The sequence below is a fragment of the Dermochelys coriacea genome, chromosome 1 (assembly GCF_009764565.3).
Source record: "Dermochelys coriacea isolate rDerCor1 chromosome 1, rDerCor1.pri.v4, whole genome shotgun sequence".
Lineage (NCBI taxonomy): Eukaryota > Metazoa > Chordata > Testudines > Dermochelyidae > Dermochelys > Dermochelys coriacea.
Window position 1 is genome coordinate 141,398,320 of NC_050068.2, and position 12,116 is coordinate 141,410,435.

At 38.3% G+C, this 12,116-nt stretch overlaps 1 protein-coding gene across 2 annotated transcripts in view; it reads left to right on the top strand.

The window, feature by feature from the left end:
* Positions 1-11,052, top strand: part of MBTPS2 (membrane bound transcription factor peptidase, site 2) — a 45,579-nt gene extending 34,527 nt beyond the window's left edge. For both annotated transcript variants that reach the window (XM_038382256.2, XM_038382273.2), the window contains exons 10-11: positions 4,574-4,649; positions 5,049-11,052. In XM_038382256.2, the coding sequence (XP_038238184.1) occupies positions 4,574-4,649; positions 5,049-5,271 (299 nt within the window). In that variant the 3' untranslated portion in view covers positions 5,272-11,052. The remainder of the gene's footprint in view (positions 1-4,573; positions 4,650-5,048) is intronic.
* Positions 11,053-12,116: the final 1,064 nt, after the last annotated feature.

Genomic DNA, 12,116 nt, shown 5'->3' on the forward strand with positions numbered 1-12,116 from the left:
GTTCTATCTTCCTACTGTATTTTCCACTGCATGCATCTGATGAAGTGGGTTTTAGCCCACGAAAGCTTTTGCCCAAATAAATGTGTTGGTCTCTAAGGTGCCACAAGTACTCCTCGTTCTTTTTGGTGATACAGACTAACATGGCTACTACTCTGAAACCTAATATGTTAAGTTACTACTCATCACGAGAAAAAAGGCTAGCCCTATGTTATCAACCCTAACCAGTCTGTAAACAACATGGGCCAAATTCTGCCACCTTTACTCATGTTAAGTGCTTCCTTACTCTGGGCTAGATTCTGACTCCTGTGCAGGCTATTCAGGTCGTGAGTCCAGGCACATGGGAGCAAGTTTATTACCTGCTACGAGCAGGTGAGTAGAGAATGGGCAGACCCTGTGCTCCAGCGCCCACTCACTGGCCAGAGTAGCCGACCCAGCATGGGATAGGTAGTGATTTGAGGCTGGTTTAGACAAATAGTAAGTTATGCCCCCTCTCCAGGAGCAAGGAGAAAGCTGGGGAGGAATTGTGCCTCCAAGGTTTTTGTCAGATTCTCAGTGCCTCACAGGACTACTCTTGGGTGGTACAATGTGCACTGCCCCTTGGCAGGGCTGTGCCTAAAGTCACTATCTAGCCCTCTCTGAGAGGTCCCATTGAAAGTCCTTATGAAGACCCCTTTTAGAAGAGTGTTCTTATTCAGGAAGGAATTGAAGCACGTGTTAAATTGGTTTCCTAACTGAGGGTAGTCTAAAGCATGAGCTCAAGTGCTTTCCTGAATCAGGGCTGGAGTTATGTACTGCTGAGTTTGAGTCACAATGGCAAAATCAGGCCCTCTGTGAACAATGATTCTTTCATAAATATATTCTTTTTGCGAATACAGAATAACACGGCTGCTACTCTGAAACCTTTCATAAATATGGCAGCCTTCATCCTTTTCTGCTGGAATTTGGCTAGGAGGAGAGGTTGTTTGGTGTGGATATTGTTGAGTACTTTTAAAATTTGATTTTTATTGCATTCTATTTTTTACTCTTTATTGTTTGCAGTATATCCTGAAAGTCCAGAATATAATGTCTTTTCGTGTTGATGTTTTTGTCCTTTTTCCACCTGGGGAGCATTGATTGGGGCCTTTGGCATTGACATTTAATTTTGCGTTTGCTGATATTTTATTCAGTGTGCACCAGAGCTCTAAGAATAGTGTGTGGTAATTATTTTAAGCCTCCGTTTTTGGCTTTCTAACTGAAAAGCACTGTGGGTATTCTTCCAGCAGCTGGTATTGTTCTGTTGTGTTTTCAATACATTTCTGATGGAGTAATTGAAGGTTAGTGGACATTTCCCACTAGATTAGGATTTCCACCAAAAAACGGCTTTTTATTGTCAGGCACTCAAAAAAGAAACGAGCAGGAAATTACTAAATTGCTGCTGCACTTGTGACCTTAAAGTGTAGTTCTGCTGAACTGAACTGAAAAGTTACATTACGAAACAGAATTGAGGTTGAATGATTTACTGTGTTTCAGTGATTTCCTTCTCAAATGAGCTTAGTTTGCAAGTAATAGCCATTACTGCAAACTCAGCTCAGGGCCTGAGTCAAATAGGGTTTCCCCTTTCCCTCTACCATATCGGCACCAGTAACAAGTATAATATTCACCAGCACCCAAATCCTGCATTGTGCAGCATGAAGATGGGCCGTTACACCTTCATGGAGTCCTGTTGCCTTCAGTGAGGCTGTGCATAAGTGCAGCTGTCTGCCCAAAGCACTGTACAGTGCAGGTTCGGGGCCCAAAGCAAGTTATTCTCTTCTATGGATTGCATGGGTGTAACTGATTGGAACTTGGTAAACAATTTTGTGATGATGCAGGAGGAGGGTCTCACTCTTAGCTGTGTAAATTTTCAAATAAGAATTAAAAGTGGTTAAAAACGTCCCTCATTTGTCAATAAAATAAGCCAATGTGGCTCTTAATTTTCACAGGGAGCAGATGTGCTAAATAAGAAGGTGACACTTTTACATAGTCATTTTTCAGAGTAGCCTTGTATTTAATCCTTCCACCTTTTGTGTCTGTGTTACAGTAATCTGAATAAATGATCTTCTCCAATAACATTGTTTAAATTTCTACCATTTATTTTTATACAGCTTTAGATAAACATCTTGTGATTTTTTTTCATTGTTTTCAAAATGCGTTAATGTCATTGTCATGATAGTCCTGAAGTATGGAGCAGCAGCACTTACTCCATAGCTGAGGTTGAAATGAGCTTCCAGTTATAACCTGGATTTTCCCTTTGAATGGGAGGCTAGTTTCTTCTTATAAGCCACTATAATGTTCTTAATAGTACCAATTCCCTCTTAAATCTCACATATCCCATCTCAGCCCTGGTTGGACTTTTTCAGGGATATTTGATAAAGTCAGAAAATAAGTTTTTAAGTGATGGTATTTTCGATACTTCCATTGTTTGCTTTTTGAGCATTCGCCTTTGGGGTGGGGGGGGCGGCGGCTCATATGTTTGAAGTGATTTTGCCTGCAAACTCCAAACTTATTTTGTTGGCCTCACTAAGAAGAGGTGTATTTTAATGTTGTGAAAGGTGTTATGGGAGGATTAAAAATATAAAGAGTTATTTCATGTGTAAGGAGCAATTTTGCATATAAACATTATAATTTATAATATATATGGTGCATTTGCTAACACTAGACAGGGGTAGTCTATTTTTTGTCAAGGTCCAAATTTCTTGGTGAAGGTATAATCAGGGTCCAGACTCTAGAGAAAATAATAAAAAATAATACTAATGATAATAAGTAAATTAAAAGATTTTGGGGTCCATTCAAAAGCATCCTATGGTTCAGATTTGACCAGCGGTCTGCCAGTTGACTACCCCTGCTCTAGGATATACTGCAGCAGCTGTTGGGTAGATTTGAAGATAGATCATCATGAATTGCGGGCTAGGCAACTGAGGGAAAATGTGAGGGGTGGGAGTCTGGAAGGGTGGGGCAAGGTCTGGTGCTTGAGGATTATGGGGCTTATTGAGTGGGTGCATGAGTTAATGCTTCCCAGTCTCAGAATGTGGGAGGAGGTTCTCGGGGGCAGGACACTGATAGCCTATAAAGGAGTACAGAGAACCATGGGGGCATGGAAGAGGTTTAAGGAGCCTGGGGGGCATGGAATGGAGAGACGGCATGGATGTTAAAGTGCAGGCGATCAGGGTCGGGCATGGTGGGGAGTATACAAGGAAAAAGAGGGCGGAGTGCATGCACAAGGCAAGGAGGTGGGAAGGCATGGAAGAGGGTGAAGAACTATGAAAAGCAGAGGACATAGAGGGGACTACAGGAGGTGTGAATTCAGGAAACAGACATCTTTTCTCCATGTTATCGTAACATTTTTTTAGATACAAAACTCCAAATTTTGCAGTAGATAAAACTTTCCCATCTCCCTCTACCACCTGCTATCCCTATAGCCTGCCTATGTATAACACCGCATATCTCACACACCTCTCTCCTGTGGGCTTGCTTTTGCTTCATGGGATCTGTTGGAGCATGGCATCTTTGCTTATACACAAGTTCAGTTCAAAATTTTGGTGTGTGCGCTCACAGAAAAATCTTTTCAAATATGCTAAAATAGAGTTAAGGTTCAAAGTGAGTTTGTGGAATCCAGCTAATACTAAATCAGTCAATCAATCATGCTTTTTTTACAAAACTTCCACAATTTCAAAGAAACCCAAATGTTGAAAGCAATGGAGACAACCATCTACAGAATCTGGACACTTCCCTAATGTCTGAGAACTCCTCATCTCGCGTTAGCACCCTGGGTGATTTACATTGCCTTACATGAAAAGTGAAAGTTTGAGAAAGGTGTAAATGATGAAGGTCAAGTCTGCTCAAGAAAAAGTTTGCTGGAATAGCTAGCTTTTGTTGGTAACCCCGCTCCTAGTTGAGAGGCATCTAAAAGAGTTCTTTTGCCAGTATAGTTTATGCCAATTCCCCAAATAAAACTAAGCAAAATTGACTAAGGCAATTTTTTGCAGATATAAGTACATGTACACTAGAGATTTTTGCTATAAGTTTTTCATATAGAACAGCACCCCTTACTGATGATACTAGCACAAATTTCTAATGCAGATCTGACCTAAAAACAAGGGGAGTGGTTAGAATGGAAATGTTAACACAACTTTAACTGCCATTCTTGCTGTAATAGTCATCATAAGGTTACTCAAATCGGGGCTTAAACTATACAACATGTTCTTTAGGAGTACAGATGTTCCCTTGTGATGTGTCTGAAAGCATATCATATGCTTTAGATTTGATGTTACATGCATAATATAAAATACTAAATGTGTAATGTGATGTGTTGATTTTTCCTACCATCATTATGACTGCATCTGACTAAGAAATAATTAAGTGATTGTGCCAATGCGGTTTTTTTAAAAAGTCTGTATTTGGGACAGTTCTTTATCTGGAAGAAGTGTGGAAAACAAATAAAAATCAGATTTGCCATGCTACACTGCTAATCTGAAACTAATTATACTATGTCTGTTGAATTGCCATTTGATTTCATTTGCTGCTTTATTGCTTTTTCATTTTCTTTTTGTTTCAGTGAGCCTCAGCAGTTTTGTACCACGACATAACTTTCTAAGCATAGATCTGCCTGTGGTGATAGAGACCATGTGCAAGTATCCTTTGAAGTGTTCTCTTAGAACAAAAAACAAATTGTTTGCAGTTTGCTGATCCAGCAAGATTTCAGGTGGATATCATTACTAGTTTTAAACAAGGCTGCTTCTACTCTGGGAGCTGGACCACAGTTCTGAAGCATATCTTTAGGACATGAGCTGTGACCCATCCCCAAACTAATTGTTTGCGTACATGCCTAACTCAGAATGAAACTCCTTGCTTGCTGATGTTTATAAGAATAATTTCAGTCACTTTTTTTTTTAACTCTTGATGGTGAGTTTTTAGAGTTCTGATGAGAATAATAATTGCCTTGTTCTGTTCATTCCATCTGAAGCACCTGGCATCCGCCATTCTTACAATCCTATGTTCTTCTGTTTTGTTCCTTAGCTAATCTCAACCAGATATCTAATTTCACTGTCAGGAGCCTTGGCAGTTATCAATGCAGTACCCTGCTTTGCACTGGATGGTCAATGGATATTAAACTCTTTCCTGGAAGCCACTCTTGCTTCACTGATTGTAGAGAAACAAAACAGAGATCTTGTTGGCTTTTTAATCTTGCTCGCTGGCAGTGTACTTTTGGCTGCGAACGTGGCACTGGGACTTTGGATGGTGACAGCCCGATAGTACATTGGATAGATTTCTGCATCTGATTACTTCCATGAATTCTCCAAGTACACACAAAGTAATGAAATCCATTGCCTTGTAAAACTTGCTCTGTCTGAGATAGGAATAACTTCCTTAAAATTCCATTGGAAGAAAGATTGGTGATTGCAGTTGTATGTTCATTTAACTCTGCAAAATCTTGTGCAGATAATTAATGGAAAAGTTGAAAGAATAAGAACTCTTCTCTTTTAATATTGTTTTCAAAGCACTGTGATCATTCTGGAGAAATTACACTGAAACAATTTTACAAGGAAAAGACTCAGGCTTGGTGAATTTAGATTCCAAAATGAAGGAATATATGTGACATTGAAGTCTTGTATACTGCGGGGGGGAAACCTACTTGAGCTATGTTTTATCATTTGAATAAATATGAGATGCTCTGCATTGGCTCTGCTCAACCCGTGCAGATTTGGGTTGTTGGGTTTTTTAAAATTAGGTGGTGTACCAATTTGGAACCTGAAAAACTGAAGTCTGGGCTCATATTTTATATTGGTGCAAGGCCAGGTAAATTATTGCCATGTGTTCGTGAGGAACGAGTCATCCTATGCTTTAGTACTCTTCTCTTCCAGCTGGCTGTTAAGACTGGAAGCATGTTGTCCTCCCAAAGTAGATAAAATATCAGTTTCAATGATGCCAATGTCAGTTGATAAATGGGTATGTGGAAGAATGACAAAAGCTATCCACATGTTGTCTGTGTTCCTTAAAACATTAAGTGTGTAATATTGTGCACCACTGAGAATATTTTTGAAGATACTATTTTGTGCATCAGCAATATCTTGAAAATAATTTGAAGTTCTGGTCTCCCAGTAAGAATCGTGATTGCGGAAATAATACTATGCAGAATTATTCAGAAATGAGCAGTAAGGTTAAATGTGTGTGTGTGTGTGTGTGATTCATAAAGTTAAATGTTATACTTGTTTGTATTTAACAACAAAACTTGTTTCTGAATGTACATCCTCTGTAGCCATGTATGCAGTAGGATTGATATACAGTACCTCATTGGTGTTTGTCTCTTCCTAAAAGAGTTACTTTCCTTTACCAGGATTCATTTTAATCAAAGATGTTCAGTTGAGCTTGGTCTTGGGTCATAACTGAGAGAAAAAAGACTATGGTGATCTCTAAAGTGAACTATGTTGGCTTGTGGCTTTGTCTTCCAAAATGTACAGGGGCCAAGTGATAGAAGCCTCTGTAATTTTAACTGAAGATTGAGTCCTATTTCCAGTGCTGCATGCATGCCCTGATAACTGTGCTATCCTGTATTTGACCATTGATGTGTTCCTCTGTTTTCTCACTATAGCCGCACATTTAGGAGAATACAAATGGATTGCTGTGAAAAATGTTTTCTCTTTAGATAATGTGAGCAATAATGCACAGGTCGAAAGAACGTTCATTTTCTTGGTTTTTTGTTAGTTTGCTTGACATGTCTTACAAATATTTTGAATTTACCTCTTTCATTTTTCTCTGGTCTGTCTTCTGACACATGTTTGGCACTGACCCTAACTCAGTAGAACTGATCAAATTTGTTATTTAATGGAACTATCTTCAGTAGTTTAAAATCAGATGATCACTTTGTATGTATTAGAGTTGCAGTACTCTTCTCACATATAATCGTTAATGCCATTATGGCAGTTTCAAAAATATTCTTTGGGTAAAGTTTTAAATATAATATTTTGTACATTAATATTTGTCCTCATTGCAGATGTTTGTGTGACAATCTGTGCAGGCACGGTACTTGTCTGAGGGTGTGTAAAAAGGAGAGAGAGAAAAAAGGTGTTCTCCAGTAACCAGCTGCAAGTCTACTATAACTGTTCTGCTAATATGCTGCTGAATTGAGTCCCACTGCTCTAAAATTAATTGGTCACCTAATGTGTCACCTTTACATTTAATTTAAAAGAAAATAATTCAGTTAATTTTGTTGTGGTTAGTGTTTATGAAAGGATCAATTCTGCCACCCTTTAGGCTTGTCTGTACAGCGTGGCAAAGGGTGTGATTTGTGAAGTGCTCTAACATGTTGCAATCTCATTGTCCCATGTAGACCCTAATGGTGCTCTCCAAGAGGTATCAAGTTCACGTTAACTTAGTCTTGTTGAGACCTTTTAGAGTGCGCCTGCAGGGTTTACATGGGGCTGGGAGAGTGCAACCTGTTAGTGCGCTTTACAAATCACAGCCCTCTGGAGTGCTTTGCCGTGTCAAGTAGACAAGTCCTAACTCACATGAAGTAATACGTTATTCTGTAAAAAGGCCCACTAATTTCAGTGGGCCAGATTGTGCTATCACCTTTTAAATCCCCAGCTCAACAAAGCACTTAAGTGCATGCTCAAGCTCATCTCTGTTTAGCAAAGACTTAAACATGTACTTAACTTTGTACATACTTAATTTCACTGAAGTCTAAGTTTTGCTGAATAGGGATGGATTTAAGTATGAGTTTACATGCTTTGAAGTAGGGCCTACTGCCATTGATACTGAGATCAATGGGGACCTTTGCTTAAAAGCTAAGATAGAGTGGGACTATTTGTGCACTACAGTAGTACCCAGCTTGAACAAACCCCTAAAACCCCCTATTCAGACTGGTTCAGCCTCATTGTCATGTAATTCTCTCCTGGCAAGTAAATTACTATAAAGGAAAAGTGCTATTTTGACTGTACATGGTGCTCTCATTATTGGATTTTTGTTTTTTGTGTTTGTTTCCTGGGAAAAAATGCAGTTCAAAGAAAATGGACTGGGATAACTGGCGGTTGTGTGGGTTTTTTGTAAACTTTTAGGTAAATTTGTATTGCATAAAGGATTTTAACGTTGATTCTTCCTTTAATGTTTCACTGACATAAAAAGCTAAAATGAAAGTGAAATCTTTGTGTGTTTTCTCTATATTTCAGTGGACTGATTAGAAGGCAGTTGCTCCTCTAAAATAGATTGCAGCAATATATTTATAGGATATATTGAACAGAGGCGTGTCAAAGAAAAAGAAGTTGGATTTTGGCTGGGTACCACTAATAACTTATATTTTTCTGTGTAAAAATCTGTATCAGATGGAAGAAGTGCTGTCTAATGTTCAGAAACATTGTAGGTAGCTCTTATTTGAAAACTGGCATAACTGTATACTTGTAACTGATCATTACTGAAATTCGGGTTTAGTGTATTTTTGTTTTTTTAATATGGAGTATCACATTTTTATATCAATGAATCATCTCTGTAGTGTATTCTGATATAATTCTTTGGTATTTCATGTATGAATGTTGGTAATTTCTTAATTGCAAAGTCTTAAATGCTTTACAGCAAGTTAGAAAATAAAACTGGCACACTTCCTTTTGAGTTAACGGAGACGGGTTTCTGTAGGAAAATTGTATATCAGCCTTGCAAAAAGATCATTAAAATTTACCAGCTCAGGCACAAAAGCTACTTACCTTTTTAAATAATAATGAAACAACTAATTATGTTTCACTCACTGTCAAAAAAAAAAAATATTCACCCAAGCAATAGTATTTTGCAATGCTGATGTTTATTCTGTGTTTGTGTGTAAGTGAGCACATGCACACACTTACTTGTTTACAGGTAACTTAAATCTATAATCTCACATGTGTATGAAATGACTGGCTTTCTTTGGTATTCTAAAATTATAACTTGTTCTCCTCCCATAAATCACCCATAGGGATGTTTATACACTATAACAGCTGAATGAACTGCATAACATGGCTGGAAACAAAAATACAGATTTAAAATCAGTCTCATTTAGGGAAATTTTGGTCCATTAAAAACTTTTTCTTCTTTTAGAGAGGGCTCAGAAAGGTTGTTTTTAGAACTTGCAACTCTCCAAATGAGGATTCTCATGTATTGTTTTGAGCAGAGAGGGGAGCATGGGAGAATACTACTGTACATAACAGTGTTCTGGGCAGAGGGCTGTCACATGGCAGCTATAGTGTTTGTTTTGCTGTTTACATTAAACAAAAAATGTACCGGTACTCACACTCCAAACATCTCATCAGTTTTCTGAACACCTCACAGGACCCAGCTTGTGGATGGCAAAAAATGTCCATTAACAAATAAAACATTGTTTAAGCAATTTTTACAGTTTCATATGAAATTACATGACATGTTTGTCTTTTATTCCTCTAGCCTAAATTATGCTCAGATACAAAATAATGTCACTTGTGAAAATGAACCTACCCAATGTTTAGATGTTTATAAGTTGGTATCTAAATCAAATACAGCATAAATATGTGTAAAGCATTAGTTTTATTTACGTGAATTCAAACTCATTGCCTCAACCAATCTTGCCTCAGCTTCATTCTGCCCCTTGTGAGTAATACAATTGGATTTAACTCAGGTAGATCTAATACTGGCAGTTGTTTTACATCCTGTGTCCTATACTTCCCGTATGATGATATATAAACTCACATTACTTAAACAAAATCATTTGGACCACGTTGTGGCATACACCATATACTAATAAAGACTAGAAAAAATATGAGACTAAGACAATATGGGAACCATTAGTTCAGCCAGGAATTACCAGTGCACTGGCCACACCCATAACATTGCATAGAGAATGGGTGGCATAGAGTTGGCTATGCCCAGGTTTTCTCTTCGCTGCCTAGTAAGTGGGAGTTTTCTGGGCCTTTTACAATGCTGGGACAACAGCCAGGATATGGAGGTACAATTCCACCCATGCCGTTTACGCTGGAATGGAATTTAAAAATAGTTTTGTAACTAACACTTCAGAGAATGCTCCTGTTTCTGTCCTTTGTCAAATCACACAGCATTTGAGGCTCAGACACTTTTAAAACATTAAGTATAAGAGGGGTAGCCGTGTTAGTCTGGATCTGTGAAAGCAGCAAAGAGTCCTGTGGCACCTTATAGACTAACAGATGTATTGGAGCATAAGCTTTGGTGGGTGAATACCCACTTCTTCAGATGCGTATTCACCCACCAAAGCTTATGCTCCAATAAATCTTGTTAGTCTATGAGGTGCCACAGGACTCTTTGCTGCTTTTAAAATGTTGTTTCCTTGATATATTTTCGTAGATCAAATACGAAAAAATGATTTGGGAAGCCACAATTTATTTGGTTATTTGGATATTGCCCAGTTCTATATGTTCACTATTTTTTTTTCCCAGCAATGTACTATGACTAACTTTCACAAGTACTTGGAGAAATTTTGGGCAGCAGTTTGGTGACGGTATAGAAGAGATTTCCAAATAAACACATCAGGAATCCAATGTTTTCTTTACAAAGCTGTTTTATTCCCCTCTGATTTTTGTATGGCTTCTGTTGAAGGTTTCAAGGTGCACAAAATGTCCTTACCTGAAACCCATTTGTGGAATTTGTACTGTTTTAAAAATGTTTGTTTTCTCTTTACATATTCTGGGTTTTTTTTATACTGACTGACAGTAGTGGAATGTCAGATTTCTGTATCAGTTGTTCCCATCATCATCATGTTTAGGAAAATTATTCACTCTGAAGATGTTCAAATCAAGCAGACTAACAAATGTATGGGATATTTTTGTATTTGAATTGTGTATTGTGTATGTTTTTCCCCACTACTTCATCAACCAAACAATAAGTATTGTTTTCTACTTGTGATAAATGAATGTTAATTGCAAATAAATATATTGTTTAATGGTTAACGCATTTTATAGTTGAAAGCAGACTGAAAGTGTGTAATGCCTTATTTGTCGCAAATGTGTTATGGGTATATGTTTTTTCTAAAGTTAGAAAATTTTAAGTTTATTAAATGTTCAAACCAGATTAAAAGCACTTTTCTATATTCTTAAAGTGATTTGCTATTAGCTACCTAGGCATTTACATGGCTTCCCCCATCAAAATAGTATTCGAGCATATCCTAATAGTTGTCACAGTTCCAGAGTAAACAACCTTTTGCCCCCTCTGTGGTTGCCCCTTTAGGTTTCTGGTCTTCATCCCTCATCTTTTTATGGATATATACCTCTCTCTTTAGACCAGGAATTTAGGTTTGCAGTTTCCCTGCAGTTCGCTGTGTTTATCCCATCCAGTGTTTGCTGTTCTGTCTCCCATGGGCTCTGACAGAGTTACCAGTGACTGGCCAGCTTTTACAAAACACATTACATTTATTTAGGACAAAAACATTACACGTGCGTGCTAAACTTATTGGGTGCCATCCATCTTCCACACAGAGACCCTGGCAGATTTCCAGTCCTTCAAACTTTTCCAGCAAGGTTTTCCCTCTTGGTTACAGTCTCATGTCAATTTGAGGGTCCAGGAGACAGTTCAGCCTCCCCATTTTATAAAAAAAGTCAATTCTTTATCTGCTGTGTCTCTTGACCCCAGTCTGAACCAGTATACACAATTTCCCGAGGGGATAGTTCTTTTCCAGAGCTGTTTACTAATCCTGGGATTTGCAGTAATTACCCCCTACTTATTTTAGTTCCTGCAGGAAGGTCTGTAACTCTCATCCATGGAGGCAGAATACAATCCGTGACTCACAAAGATACGTACCTGGAACATCTCAGTATAATAGTCTTTTGGCGTTTCCATACTTCCAAGGACTCGCATCTGTCATAACAACAGTCCCCCCAATCTGTCTTTAGCAGAAGTACCTTGACTCATGGTGCAGGCAGGGTGTTGTATGTCTGCACATAGGAGAGAGAGTGTGTGCGTGTGTGAGTGAGAGAGAGAGAGAAAAGAATTTATTGGGGGAGAGATAAATTGCAAATGAGTTTTCCATTTATTTCTGAATTTGATGAGTTCTGTGGTTATTCTCATCTCTTGTAGAAGTCCGTTCCATAGTCTGGGTTCAGTTCCTGTAAAAGGTCTTGTCTCCTGGACTCATGAGC